General features: G+C 38.9%; 1 protein-coding gene across 1 annotated transcript; it reads right to left on the bottom strand.

The window, feature by feature from the left end:
• Positions 1 to 2,728: 2,728 nt before the first annotated feature.
• On the bottom strand, positions 2,729 to 13,032 carry LOC100696368 (TRPM8 channel-associated factor homolog). Its single transcript, XM_019367527.2, has 12 exons — positions 12,904 to 13,032; positions 11,983 to 12,658; positions 9,574 to 9,790; positions 8,916 to 9,207; positions 8,288 to 8,589; positions 8,010 to 8,184; positions 7,387 to 7,481; positions 6,435 to 6,648; positions 5,063 to 5,299; positions 4,251 to 4,468; positions 4,001 to 4,114; positions 2,729 to 3,577 (listed from the first exon to the last, which is right to left on the bottom strand). The coding sequence occupies exons 2-12, from the start codon at positions 12,630 to 12,632 to the stop codon at positions 3,335 to 3,337; spliced, it is 2,757 nt and encodes a 918-aa protein (XP_019223072.1). The 5' UTR covers positions 12,633 to 12,658; positions 12,904 to 13,032; the 3' UTR covers positions 2,729 to 3,334.
• Between the last annotated feature and the right edge of the window lie 2,398 nt (positions 13,033 to 15,430).

Here is a 15,430-nt window from a genome sequence, read left to right on the forward strand (position 1 = left end):
ATGCAAGGGCTGCTTATTTTTCAAACCTAGTCTCTAGGAGCAGAGGTAACCCTAAGGTTCTATTTGACACAATTAGGGATATTGTTGCTCCGGCTTCTGCTGCTGTCCCTATTTCTTCGAATGAAGACTGTGAAAATTTTCTTTCCTTCTTTGTTGAAAAGGTTAGCAATGTAAGGAGTAACATCTCTCCCTCCATGTACCATTTGCCTGTTCCGATTTTAATTAAGCCTGTCATATTTGAAAGATTTTCACCAGTGTCTTTACCTGAGTTGTTGAAGCTGGTCTCTTCAATGAGATCATCCTCTTGCCCCCTTGATATTTTATCTGGGTCTTTACTTAAAAATGTTTCTGAGTCTATTGGTCCTAGTGTTCTTAAAATTCTTAATGCATCTCTACTCTCTGGTCAAGTCCCTGTTTACTGTAAAAGTGCTGTCATTCACCCACTTTTAAAAAAACCTAAACTTGATCCTTCTTTGCTTTCCAGTTACAGACCCATCTCAAAACTGCCTTTTATTGCCAAAATTTTAGAAAAGGTTGTGGCCAAGCAACTCACGAATTTTCTAGATGAACACAACATTCTTGATAAATTTCAATCTGGCTTTCGTAAGGCTCACTCTACCGAAACTGCACTTCTTAGAGTGTCTAATGATATTTTGATGAATTATGATGCTGGAGAGTGCACTGTTTTGATGTTGCTGGATCTGACCTCTGCTTTTGACACCGTTGATCATCTTATTTTGTTAGATAGATTAAACCACTGGGTGGGTGTATCGGGTACTGCATTGGAATGGTTTAAATCCTATTTGTCTAATCGATCTTTCTCTGTGGCTACCTCTAAGTTCAAATCCGCTGTCAGCTCTCTTGCCTATGGGGTGCCTCAGGGCTCTGTCTTGGGACCGTTATTGTTTTTGTTGTATTTACTCCCTCTTCTGCAACTTCTTAGCTCTTTCTCTGATATTTCATATCATTGTTATGCAGATGATATTCAGCTATATATCTCTTTTAGGCCACCTGATTTTTCTAATCTCCAAATCTTGCAGTCCTGCTTAGATTCCGTTAGAGATTGGCTGGCTGGTAACTACCTTCAACTAAATGCTGACAAAACGGAAATCATTGTCTTTGCTCCTGAGAAATTTGTTCCCCATGTGGTTAAAAATCTAGGCCCTCTTTCTTCTTATATTAAATCATCCATTAGGAACCTTGGTGTTACATTTGATACAGCTCTGACGCTGGACACACATGTTAAATCTTTGGTTCGCTCTTGTTTTTACCATTTAAGAAATATCGCTAAGCTGAGTCCTATTGTGTCACGTTCCGAATTGGAAATGATTATTCATGCTTTTGTTTCATCCCGCTTAGACTATTGTAATTCCTTGTTTACTTGCTTAAGTAATGCCTCCCTGGAACGGCTGCAGGTTGTTCAGAACGCTGCTGCTAGGCTTCTGACAAAGCATCACAAACACTCCCATGCCACTCCTCTCCTGATTCAGCTGCATTGGCTCCCTGTCAAGTTCAGGGTCCAATTTAAGATCCTAATCATGACTTATAGGGCCCTGCACAGTGTAGCTCCAACATACTTAAGTGATCTTCTTCTTTCTTATCACCCCAGCAGGTCCCTGAGGTCTTGTGACCAGGGGTTGCTGGTTGTCCCGCATACAAGGTTAAAAACAAAAGGTGACAGAGCGTTTGTATCAGTGGCTCCCAGACTCTGGAACTCGCTCCCTTTGAGTTTGAGATCTGTGGACTCAGTCATGTCTTTTAAAAAGCAGTCAAAAACCTATCTGTTTAAACTCGCTTTTGGTTAATTTTGTTTTGTTTTGGATTTTAATGTCTGTTTTCTGCCTCTGTAAAGCACTTTGTGATTTTTATCTTGAAAGGTGCTATATAAATAAAATTTTACTTACTTACTTACTTGCCCGTATCTAAAACCGCTACTGCATGGATGGCAGGCTTTTGAGTGTCCTTGCAAAGAAAGGTGGCTATATTGGTCGCTGATTTGTTTTTGTTTTGTTTTTGAATGTCAGAAATGTATATTTGTGAATGTGGAGATGTTATATTGGTTTCACTGGTAAAAATAAATAATTGAAATGGGTATATATTTGTTTTTTGTTAAGTTGCCTAATAATTATGCACAGTAATAGTCACCTGCACACACAGATATCCCCCTAAAATAGCTAAAACTAAAAACAAACTAAAAACTACTTCCAAAAACATTCAGCTTTGATATTAATGAGTTTTTTGGGTTCATTGAGAACATGGTTGTTGTTCAATAATAAAATTATTCCTCAAAAATACAACTTGCCTAATAATTCTGCACTCCCTGTATTGAAAGTCTGCACTTCAACTGCATCTGAGTTCTTTCATTTAAAATTTATTGCTGCTGTAGAGGTTGAACATGGGGTACCAGTGAGTAGTTTTGCAAAGAAATTGATCCTGCTAAGACAAGAATGTGGCAATTTAGATAGTTGATCAATGAGCATATGTTGCGACTGTATCATATCCACAAGCTAGCGATGTCAAAAGAAGGCAAGAGTATGTTGATGTGGGCGTGGAAAGAAATAAATGCATATAAAGTAGTAAGTGCTGGGAGCAAGGCTGTGAATGATGGCTTCTTCATCATAATTATGTCTGACAAGGAAAACAAACTGCCTGTTTTGCAGGAAGGTGTATATAGTAAAAAAACAAACAAAACAGACTTAATTATACAACTATTGTTTACTGTGTGCATCAGTTCTTTATTAAGAGGCAAAAAACTGAGTCCAGTTTTGTCCCATAGCGATTGACAAGTTCAAAGTTCAGTGAAAGTATTACATGGTTATTACAGAGTGATAATTATGGGTTACAGAATTTTAAAGACTTACTGAAATGCTACTTGCTGCATTAAAAACATGATTACTGATTAAACCAAAAAGCAACAGCATAACCACAACTCACAATCCAGCTGCCATCTGTGTGTATGCTAAATAATTACCTTCTTATAATTCACAGAGCTAAGCCGTTTTGACATTATGGCAACAGATCTTCACTTTGAGGAACAGCAATAATAATATTTAGCTCCTCTACACTGCAACCCAACTTACAGTTCTTCACCCCCTGTCTTACAATCCCAGATATAAAAATTAGCGCAGAGGACATGTTAATGTTCAAGTTGACTCAAAGAAATCTAGTTAAATTGGAGGGATACTAATTTGGAGCAAATGATCAGTGCAAATACTGTGAAAAAAGCTGCAACGTTCCTCTGCATGCAATAAATGTTATAAAAAGATTCATATAAAACGTTTAATGAACTAAAGTTTCACTGGTTACTTTTCTTTATTCCGCAGTCGTGTTTAGATCATTTGTACTGGGTCATGGGGTGATCATTCCAGGGAGGCAGCTGGGACAATTTTTCCTCAGTGGCTGTTTCGATGGGCCAGCCCCAGGCCTTGAAGAAGCCAGTCAGGTTCATCCCCACAGTCTGGGAGAAAGTCTCAGCATACAGGTTCATCTTTGAGTCATTGTCATTGGGAAAGTTGCTCATGTGGTGGTACGCAGCAAACACCTTCTTAAAGGCATCCCAGCCAAACTTTTCCTGGAGCTACAGAGAAGGTAGATATGACAACAACTCAAACTATTTGCTGTTTTTTATGTTAGGAGCAATAATCTCTTGACCAAAGCATCACAACCTGTTACCATTTAATGTTAGCTTCACTGTAAGTGTTCAAGTCTACATGGAATTGTCACCTATATGGGACACCCAAATCAAACTCTTTTAATAGAAGGCAAAGTGCAGGTAAGAGATTTGATTTGATTTGAAAGGTATCATCTTGTAGTTTCTGACACTATCCTTGTTTAGCATGTGGCTAAAATACAACTTGAACCTAACTCTACCCCTAAGTGATTGGTGACATGGTCAATTTTAAGTGTGACTGGATCAAATGGAGTTAGAGTCTTTCAGTCTTATTCATATCATGCGTTTTCTTCACTGTGGACCAAGCAAAATTTCTCTATAATTTCTCACCTGCAGATATGTTTCCAGGGCAACCCACACACTCCAGTCACTGAGTTTCCTTCCTCCCTTGATGTACTCCTCTACTCGAGTCTTTCGGTTTGCTAAAGTCAAATCACCATGAGCCTGCACCAAAGAACATGGAATGAGATAGTTGCTAAATCATGTGATCACAGAAAACTCAGTCACAAGTTTTCTGATGACGATTAATGTAAAAGAAATAAGTTTAAAATGAGTTTTTAAGACACTTGATTTACTCTACCTGTGCTCTGTTGAGACCCAGCACCTCTTCATGCACATACACTGACCACAGGTTGCACGTACACTCTGTGGTGTGTGGTCGGAACTCCCAGCAGCTTCTCTGTTGGTTGTGTCCCAGCTCATGGATGGGACCCCACAGTTGTTCACCTTTTTTAACACCAACTACTTCAGCAGCTGAAGCATGGTGTGCCATGATAGGATAACCTGAATGCATCCAGCCTTAAAAGAAGAAAAGTAAATGTAACGTTGCAGTATATTAATAATTGTTGTAAGATTATATTGCAAATACTTTATGAGAGGAAAGCTGTAAAGTGTGAAGGAAATAACTGAACCAGAATGATTTAAACAAAAGCCTTATATTACCACATGTTGTTCTAAATTCCTACAAGTTAGTTATTAACAAAAGAAGGGGCAACGCCACTGGCCACCCTCCTGAACTCTTTAGCTCTGGTGAGCGGGTTCAATAATTCAGTCCAGCTTAGTTCAGTCTTCCATGTTCAGTTCATCTAGCCTGTAAATATATATATATTAAAAACTAGATTCCCTATTCGGCATGTCGGCGGTCTTAATGCTTCAAGCTGTTCCAGAGGCCCTGGAGCTTACTACACTACATTACATTACGATTAGCACAGGGACCACTGTTGCCTTCACCCACCATATCTTCTCCAGCTCCTCTCTCAGCCCTTGGTATTTTCTTGAGCTTCTTGTGTTCCTTCTTCCTGATGTTGCATTCATTTGGTATAGATTGGTCTATCACGACAGCCTTCTTGCTCTGCTTATTGGTGATGGTTACCTGGTGTAAAGTGCACTTACCAGCAGAAATCTGCACATCTGTCACAAAGCGCTCCTTGCGGGGAAATTTGTGTGGTTTGGCAGCCAGATCTGCAATGGCCCTCATGATTTCATCCCAGAGAGCGGCCACCTTGTCTGGGTGCTCCAGACCCCGAACAGCATCTGATGGTACGGTGAGGACGATGTTTTCAAACTCCAACTCTGCCCAGGGTGAAGGAGCCGTGCGCAACAATGACCACTCAGCTGCAGTTGTTACACCTGAAAAGAACAAAGAGAGGAGTGGATCAATTAAAATGCTTTGAATCATTGCATATTAAAAACATATATAAAATGTTCTAGGCAAAGTACAAACTTGTGTGACAGTTCCAAGAAAAATCCAGCTTGTTCTTAAACAAAACTGTGGAACAATCTGCCTTTAGAGCATAGGTGTCAAACTCTGGCCCGCGGGCCATATTTGGCCCGCAGCCTAATTACATTTGGCCCGCGAAGCCATGCCAAATTACTATTAGAGCTGGCCTACTGGTATTATACAGCTAATATATATATCGTTTAGTATTAAGCTTTGCTTGTTCCATATTCAGTTTTTCAGCAAAACTTGTTTGAGTCCATAAGAAAAGATTCATTCTTATACCTGGAGGAAGATTTTTTTTTTCAATAAATATTAATGTTAGCCCGTGACTTTGTTCCAGTTTTGAATTTTGGCCCACTGTGTATTTGAGTTTGACACCCCTGCTTTAGAGATTAGACAGGCCTCTTCTCTGCCTGTTTTTCAATCACTTCTGAAAACCTTTTGACAGCCTGTGAGATTTTAGTGAGATGAGGGCATCTGACCCTGCTTCTATCTCTCTCTCTCTCTCTCTCTCTCTCTATATATATATATACATATATATATTGTTCTTATCTTAATTACTGTACAGTCCTTTGGTCCTGTGCTGGCTGTTTTAAAGTGATTTATAAATAAAGTTGGATTGGATTACAAAGTAAAGAATCTGTTATTTACATAATTTCTTAAAGGCTTGTAACACAGGTGGATAAAAAAAAAAAAACTCCAGATGCACCTCATATGAATAAATTCTTTAAATAAATAAATTTTGCTTTATCTAATTCACATATGCATTTCATTCGCATCTTTAAACAGCCTTTGGTGTAAAACGCTGATAGTGCACACAAGGCCTCTGAATAATTAAGCAAATTTTGTGCAGTCTTTTAGGAGAGGGTTTTACTTTACTGAAAATATATTGAGCTCAAGTTAATTCACCTGTATTGTCCAATGAAAACACTGTATGTTCAATCAGAATGAAGGTGATCCAAGTGAGACTAAGACTCACCAGATATCTTCCAATTACCTCCACTGACACAAAGTACACAGCACTGTTATAAACCACAGACTCACCAGACTTGTAATATGGAGCAGTTACAGCTTTCTGCACTGTGATCTCCAACCCTTTCACTTGTGTGTTGGGTGGAGCCACCAGATAGATGAGTCCGCCCCACAGGTTGGACACATGCATCATGTCTGAAGTAACAGGAAACTGCTCATGAACACGTGGTGCTCTCTTCAGCTCATCCTTTCTATGTAGGTCATCAGTTTGACAGCCTATCTGAATCTGTAGATAAAATGGAAAATATATTGAATATCAGAGTTTTGATCAAACAGATACATTTCAGTTCATTTTTTTTTAAATATAGCGTCAAATTACAACACCAGCCGCCTTTGCAAACAGCCCCATTCCTGAACACAGAGACACCTGTGTTCAGGAATGATTTACAAAGCAGTTTATAGATGTCATGATCAAATTTTCTTTCTTGTAGTGTGCTATTAAAAAGCATGGAAAGGGCTAACACTGTTACTATAGATGACGGGGGTATGTTATTGGATTGAGTTGAACTAATACAGGCAGGGAACAGAGGGCACAGTTCTGTGTGAGACTTTCTATTGGCTGAAGGGCTGATGCTGAAACAGATGTTCAGAGATGTGACTGAATTTCTTCTGTCAGTATCGTTAGACAGGTTTCAAGGGAGTGACTGGGCTGTAACTCTATAGTTCTGCGCCACCATTGGCCCCACAGTTGGGTCCCTTGTGTTTTGGACTCCTGTTCCTTGTTTTTTTTATTTTGGAATCTTTTTTTTGTTTTGTTTTGTTTTGCATTTTGATTCCTCCAATCCTGCCCGCTTCATACAGCTCATCAAAAAGCAATATCAAATCACAACGTTTTGGTCTCAATAGCTACTTTGCAGATGTAAAGGGATGTTCATTGCTATTTTTCTTTTCTTTGTATAAATGAACCAGGTGTGATGCACTTTTTCTAAGTGAAAATACCATTAGAAGATTTTGTGTGCTTCACCTTCCAGTCCTTGTTGACAGTCTCAGCTGGCATGACCATGTAGGTACTCATACCAGGAGAGAGGTAGAGACTAGTGCTGATCCACTCTTCTCCATCTAACACACACACACACACACACACACACACACACACACACACACACACACACAATGCAGTCAAATATCAGTCAAAATTCTCCTTAACTTTGTTGATTTAATTTACTGAACTGTTGACACTGTGGAAAAAAGAAACAGTCCTTAAGTTTTCTATGTTTATAAAAAAAATGTCACTGATATGTCCTATTTGTAAATAGCAAAGTAAGTCTGTAACCTTAACTGCACTTTCACTGGATTGTTTATGATATTATTTGTACATTTTAAATACAATACATTTTTTTTATTTAAAAAACTCAAAGTATATTGTGACACCCCAGGATACAACATTAGAGGTTACAGTTGGTGACATATACATGTATGAAATCTGCAGGTATTTTATCTTTTAGATGTCTGTGAGAAAATCCATATTGAGTCCAAATTGAATATGTTAATGAAACAATGAGTACTGTGAAACAACTGTGAGCAGGGTGCAGTCATATATTCATATATTCACAGATGACATATTTGTCCACAAATCTGAAATCTGACCTGCTGTGTTAACATCGATCTTGAGCCTGTGGTTATAGACGTCTGGCATCAGTGGCTTTTCCTTGATGAGGTAGGGCAGGAGGGCCTCAGGATTTAGGCAAAACTCGTATACAGGTGATCCCACACTGAGGAGTAGATGGTCTTTTGGTGTCTTTGCAGGGCAGCTGTCACTCACCTTGAAAGAAGGAGACATTAGTGTAACATCTTAGTGGTTAACAGCTGCCATACAGTGATCAGTGGCACAGCCTGTGTTGTTCAAATGTTTTTTCTCTACTCACCTGTGGCAGGCCTGACCTCTTTAACATGTCAGTGAGTGCAGCCAACACTTGAGTGTAATAGAAGCAGCCATGTGCCTTTGTACGCAAGTAAGCATCACAGTCACTGCCCAGCTTTTTAAGACATCCCTCCTCATGCTTGCTAAGTTCTACACCTGTAGTCACATGGGCAACGAAGCGGTGTAGAAGGTGGCGGAAGTGGTAAGTATCTTTAATCGGCCAGCTGGGTACAAGAGCTTTGTATGTTCCTGCACTGATTGTTGATCCCAAAAGGCTCAATCCCATTTGGTTCAGGATCTTGTTCCCTGAAAGAAATTAAAGCAAGTCTGACTTAATTTACTGAGTTGTATTGTTGGAAATGTCGTGACTTTGTTTTACACTCATCAGAAGGTTGGATATTTGATCCCAACTCCTTCAATCGAAGTGTCTTTGGACAAGATAATACACCATTGTGAATCTGTTAGCACAATAAATACAACAGGTTTTAGGATTTAGGGTGGTTGATTAGACAAAGAGAGCTCTATATTGATGCAGTGCACTTATGGTTTTATGGTTTTTTAGGTGGAAAATAAGAACACTACCAGTATTTCTGCTCTGTATATTGTGAAACCCTTGTGGTGCATTTTCATACCTGAGAAATCTGTAAATGGATTTTGCCCAGCATGTGTATAAGCCCAGTACCAGGCATGTCCTCCAATCAGCAGGCCTCCTCCCTCTGCCACAAAGTTTTGGATTTCCTCCAAATGCTCAGTGATATACGCTGTACACACAAACACACTGAGGTCTTTCCTGAAGTTTGTCTGCTCACACTTCAGCCCTGACTTGCTGAGAACTTCGAGTGCAGGATCCACCATGACACCAACAACCCCTCTGCGCCCTTCATCCAACCAGTGAATGGCGTTTTGCCAAAATGGAGCCATGCTCTAAAATAAAAGAAGGAAAACAGGAAGAAGGGCAGTTATGTGTATGTGTGATATATAAAACATTTGTCAGAACAGCACGCATTTCACCCTATCCCAGCTACCATAGGGCAAGAAGCAAAGGACAGATCGCCAGTCTGTCAGAGGGCTAACACAAAGAGAGAGACAACCATTCGCACTCAGATTCACACTCACATTCACACCTATGGGCAATTTTGATTTAACAATGAACCTGACCCCACTAACTGTGGACTGTGGGAGGAAGCCAGAGTACCCAGAAAGAACCCACACAAACCCTGGGAGAAAATGCAAACTCCACACAGAAATCCGTAATTTTAACTTTTAAAAAGTTAAATTTTAATACTCTACCTCGACTACTAGATATGCTTCATGTGTAACCACAATGACCCGTCCTCGCCCATAGTAGGCTCCTGCCAGGAATGGACGTCCATCTTCTGTAGTCCCGATGGGAAAGGCTAGCGGTCCGTGGACTAGAACCTCAGAAAATACAGAATCAGACGGGAGGTTGAACTCTGAAACCCCCTGGAGTAATAACTCTAAGTCATCCTTGAAGTCCTTTCCTGTCCTGTAATTGAAAGGTGGAATAGGAATATGAAAAAGAATCAAAATAAAAAGACATCAAAAATTAGAGATACAGTGTACAGAAGTAAATTCAGAATAACTGGATGAATTTCTTTTTACTAAAATTGTGTTGTTTTAAACAAAATGCCTGTTTGTCATTATGAATTTTGAGTGTAAATTGCATCATTTTAATGTGTTTTTACTATCAATACTCTGTAAATATATTTTAAATTTTACAAATATGTTCTTGTAAAATGATTTATTATTTGTAAATTAGCATAAAAAAATCACTTTAGTAATACTGTTTCAAATAATAGAGAGAAAATATTTTTACGTTTAAAGTTATTTTGATTTGTTTATTATTTTCACAGCACTTTGGTCAGCTGTTATGTTGTTTTAAAATGCTTTAAAAATAAAGTGAAAGTTATTATATGGAAAGTGGAACTTTTATAAAGGTGCAGTAAAACAGGACTACGGTGTGTTTAATTTCGCATGATTTCTTAAAATTTATTTATCATTTATTAGTGTGCATTGTGTTCTGCGTCCTGATTGGCTGTAGACCACTGTCAATCAATCTCATGCAGTGTCTCCTCTACAGTACAGAATGTGTTCAGCTTGTCTTCGATAGCGTGTGAAGCTAAAGTATGTTTGTACGTTTTCTCCCCAACAAACACAACAATGTTAACGAAACATTTTGCACCGTCAAAGGCACCTGCGGTAGCACCCAGAAGGCAGAGGAGGGTGCTTATCATAGCACAAGATGTTGGACTTCTGGACCTGCTAAAGGAAGGTAGAAGTTCTACTGTATTTTTCGGCTTATAAGGCGCATTAAGCGAAACAAAACAGTCAGATAAGTGAAACTTTTCTCAACTTAGTTCCGTACCATTCTATGTATCAAAGTTTCATTCTATAATACTAGATATATTTTCTACGAAGGTTTGAACTTTGAGAGTGTTAAAATAAGAGAGAAAAGTGTGAAAATGTTCATGCCCAGTGTTGGTCAAGTTACTTGAAAAAAGTAATCAGTAACTAATTACTGATTACTTCCCCCCAAAAGTAATCCCATTACTTTACTGATTGCTTATTTTCAAAAGTAATTAGTTACTTAGTTACTTTTTAAAAACATGATTTACAACCTCAATAGGTGATAAAGCGATATATCTTTCAGCCCAATTCTACTTTCTGCATAATCCATCATATAAAATGTAATCAAATGAAAAAAATGTCTCTTTTTAAAATTTGTTTTATTAGTTTTAATCTTTTAACTTTATGCATCAAGCAAACATTAAATTATATGCAACATTCTCTGACTGGAAGAAATTTGTTTAACATTTAAACCTATTTTCTGCACATTCCTGCACATAAAATAAAATATTTTTTGTGTTTACACTCACTCTTTCAAATAAATGCAAGTAAAACACAACAGAAAATAAATAAAATCAAAGACTCCGGTCCTGTTGCTCTATTTTCACCTGTATAGCAGGAGTGGGGGCAGGCCGATGTTTGCCCTGGTGCAGGTGCTGCAGCGGTCATGTCATTGGAAGAATCCACAAGTTTGTCTGTGAATTTCCCATTCCGTGGTAGCGTAGTCGGTGCTTGCTCGGAAGTTTAGGGGTTTTTCGCTGTAAAAAGAAGTTTTCTTCCTACGCAGTGAACAGCTGACGCTAATGTTTTTGTCACTTTTTATGGAATCAAACTCAAAGTAAAGTCAGTACTTCCACGCTTTAAACGGTACACGGTCATACTCTCTCCCGCACTCGATATATTATACATTTTTGATCTGCACACAGCTGTTGCGATGAACGTCGCACTCGCTTACGTCACTGTCATGAGACACTCACAAAAAAAAATCATGGTTTTAGTAACGCAGTAACGCAGTAACGCAGCGTGCTTATGGAAAGTAACAGTAATCTAATTACCTTTTTTGCAATAGTAATCCCTTACTTTACTCGTTACTTGAAAAAAGTAATCGGATTACAATAACGCGTTGCCTGTAACACGTTACTGCCGATCTCTGTTCATGCCTGTCTCAGAAAAGTGTATAAAGTGTGTAGTGAGGGGTTTTACAGCCTTAAAACATCTATAATAATTGTAAAAACTAAAGTTGGCTACTTTGCAGATTTCACCTATTGCGGGGTTATTTTTAGAACGTAACTCCCGCAGTAAAGGAGGGACCACTGTATAGCATATACTCACGCTAATGACTTCCAGGAGGACGGGATCTGAGGGTAGACAGGCAGGTTCTCCACTTCACCATAATGCTCAGTGAAGTAGATCCCTGCCACTCCCGACACTTTATTCCCATCAAACTGATGCAGTGTGTTCTCTTTGGGGTGAGTTGCAGCCCAATGCCACGCCTGCCCAGCTATCAGCACCCCTCCTCCAGCTTTCAGAAACGCCACCAGCTCCTTTGGGTCTGAGCCCACGCTGTAGGCATCGGTCACGTAAACACCAACTCCCAGGTTGTCACTGAAAGCTCCCACAACTTTTGTTTGGAAACTGGATTTTTGGAGGTTATCAGCAACTGCACTGACATATGTGTGTACCCCTACAGAGAGGTTATCAGATCCATCACCTCTCAGCCAGGTCACAGCATTTTTTACCAGAGCAGGAAAGGCTGTCAAGTAGCCCTCATGACCCAGGACCACAATCCTTCCACTGCCGTACAGAGAGGCAGCCATCAGCACCTGACCTCGGCTGTTCATTGCTAAAGGAAAGGCATGGTCTCCAATCAGCACCAGGTCACAGGGAACACAGGGTCCCTGTAGGTCCAGCTCCTTCAGACCTCTCATCAGGGAGGTGTAGGCCTCTTCATGTTGGTTTTTGAATGATTGGTTAGATGACATAGTGTAGAGGATTTATACTCTGTAGACTGATGAAGAAGATGGAGGTTAGGATGCAGAAAGAGGAAGTTGTTAACACATCAGGTTTAATAGTTTTTCTTGCAAAGAAAAACTATGCCAAGTTGAGTAGATGGAATAAAAACACACAGTAAACATAACATCAAGACTCAGCAAATTGTCAAACTGTAGCTGGTGAGATAATAAAAAGCTGTTCTCCACTGATCTCATTACAACCAAACACAACTTAAAAACACAAAGCATTTTTTTCTCTTACCTGAAAGTTTTCTTTCTGTGATATTAGACTGTAGCACAACAGTTTTAAAGACAAACACACTCTATGTGACAGGAGAAAGAGTAAAAATGAAAGCAGAGAATGGAGCTGCTTATATAAGGAGATGTGATAAGGAGGAAAAAGCAAGGGGAGGAACCACTGATGAGAGATAGCTCCTTTTATGACCATGATAGGTTTGTAGCTTAAACCTATTCGCTGGAACGTTGAAGATAATATAATTACACAGCAAAAGCATTGAACACCAAGTAGGCAAAGTTCGTACTCATGCATGAGGGAGACCGGACCGGAGCCAGATGTCGCTCCGCCCACTTGGCCTCCGTCGGACTCTCGGCCAGGTTCCCCATAGCACTCCTTTTATTGTGGTTACATGAATATGCATAGGGTCATTAACATATCTTACATAGGTATACATGTGAACAAAGAATACCTTGTGTGTGTGTGTGTGTGGGGGGGGGGGTCAGAGTGTGACCCCATAAAGACTTCCCTAAACCTCCTTGGTTTAGCAGTTCATCTAAACAAAAGGCACTTAGACTAAAACAGATATAGATACGTTTATCCTACCATAAAACAGTAAGACCTCTCCCATGCTCCCAGAGTGCTCTGGAATGCACACAAAGTTTGCAGACTATTAAGGATCAGACCTCTACCAATCTACAACTAATTATAAACTCTAAGCATATATAAGTAGATACTTCTAAGCATAAATGACAATCAACAATACAAATCTAACAGACCACAGGGGCAAAATGTGGCCATAAATCAATGTTTAATCAGAATGTGACGTGTCCTCTCTAAATTTGCAGAGATCATTGATTTTTGAAATGTATTTCCACTGAAATAATGAAGAAATTAAATGTTTCACAGCTACTTCAGGGTTAGCAGGAAAGGAGAAGTCACAAAAATTACAAATTCTGTTAGTTGAAGAAATTTTCTAGTTGAAGAAAATCTTCCACGAAGCAGATGAATTTTGCAGTATGATTGTAGTAACTGACCAAGAGTTCAGTTTCTGGAAAAATATAAAGCTGCAAATGTGCAATGAAAACACTAAAAGTACCCAATTTTTTCATAACCAAATACATTCGATGTCTAAATGTCCTTAATTATATTCCAACATTCCACCTTGTGTCTGACTTCTTTCTGTAAGTTCAGCATCCAATTTTAGACGAGGGAGTAAAGAGTGTGGCCAGAAACTTTATTACACTCATCCACCAAAATCTTGATAGAGGCAGTGAGACACCCAGCAAAATTGGCCGATGTGTAAATTTTTTCCAACCGACATTCATCAGTCAGTTTGTCAGTCAGTTCAATTTTCCATGGAACACTGTACTTTATGCCATTTAAAACCCACATGCTTCCATAATGAAACATACCCCCAAAGCAAGTTAAGACAGAGTCCTACTGAGCTATTTCACAGAAACAAAAAGCCTAGAGACACGGTTGGCCGATGTGTAAATTTTTTCCAACAGACATTCGTCAGTCTGTTTTGTTTGGAGGAAATATTTTACTTTCTTTTCTTTTTTGTTTCAGCATTAATATAGCTACTTTTTGGATTATTCATTTATTAATTTGAGATGCACCAAATCACACAAAAGACTTAACATTACATTGAAGATTTTCTTTCTTTCTTATTTTTTTTTTTTAATGTTCGCTGGAAGAGACATTTTTGTTTTTAACTTACTTTTTGTTTAATTTTGTATTTGGTTACAGTGGCAAAAAAAAAACAGTTTCTCTCCAGAATATAACACACAACGAAAGTTAAGACAGAGTCCTACTGGCTTGGAGCATTTTCACAGAAACAAGTACCCCTTCAGGCTCAGGTGTTCTGTCACTGCTGCCTCACTGTTATTTACCTCACTGTTGTTATTTACATAAGATTTATGAATAGCCTTGAAAATGCCCCTCTTTAAAGTTAGTTCCCACACTATTCCCTTGTAAGCACCACAGTTACAAAATTAAAAACAGAGTAAGTTATTGTTGTGTGCGAGTCTGTGTGAATGTAATAAAGATCTCTCCTCACAGAGAGAAACTGGTGTTTCTTCCTCCATATTCTGAGGTGCATTCTCCTGAAGGAGTACATAGGTCAACCTTAACACATAAGAGACGTCTGTCTATTCAGTAAGGCAAAAGGAACCTGCTTAAGTTTTATAACACTGGAGTCAAAGTTTATACAAAAGCAAGTCTTTGACTATTTGAAAATCAAAAGCTAAGATGTATTCTGTAAAAGAAAAAAAGAAAAAGAAAAAGCTGTTCTCCACTGATCTCATTACAACCGAACACAACTTAAAAACACAACACTTTAGGGTTTTTTTTTTGTTACCTGAAAGATGCCTTTCTGTTGTATTAGACTGTAGAGATGAAAGACCAGGAGCTCTACGTGACTGGACAGGAGAAACAATGTAATTCAGACCAGGGAAAGGTGCTGCTTATATCAGGAGATACGAGAAGAAGAGGACAAACATACAAAGAGAGTGACCACTGAAAGGAGGCATTTCTTTTTATGGCTACTGTT

Source organism: Oreochromis niloticus, linkage group LG14, assembly GCF_001858045.2.
Source record: "Oreochromis niloticus isolate F11D_XX linkage group LG14, O_niloticus_UMD_NMBU, whole genome shotgun sequence".
NCBI classification, from domain to species: Eukaryota; Metazoa; Chordata; class Actinopteri; order Cichliformes; family Cichlidae; genus Oreochromis; species Oreochromis niloticus.

Bases quoted from the DNA above. Each gene is read 5' to 3' on its own strand.
- LOC100696368 (XM_019367527.2), bottom strand. From the start codon at position 12,632: ATGTCATCTAACCAATCATTCAAAAACCAACATGAAGAGGCCTACACC. The intron at 8,185-8,287 runs GTGAGTAGAGAA...CCTTCTTTCAAG, and splicing joins AGAGGTCAGGCCTGCCACAG to GTGAGTGACAGCTGCCCTGC. The intron at 4,115-4,250 runs GTAGAGTAAATC...TCTTTGGTGCAG, and splicing joins TGGGTCTCAACAGAGCACAG to GCTCATGGTGATTTGACTTT.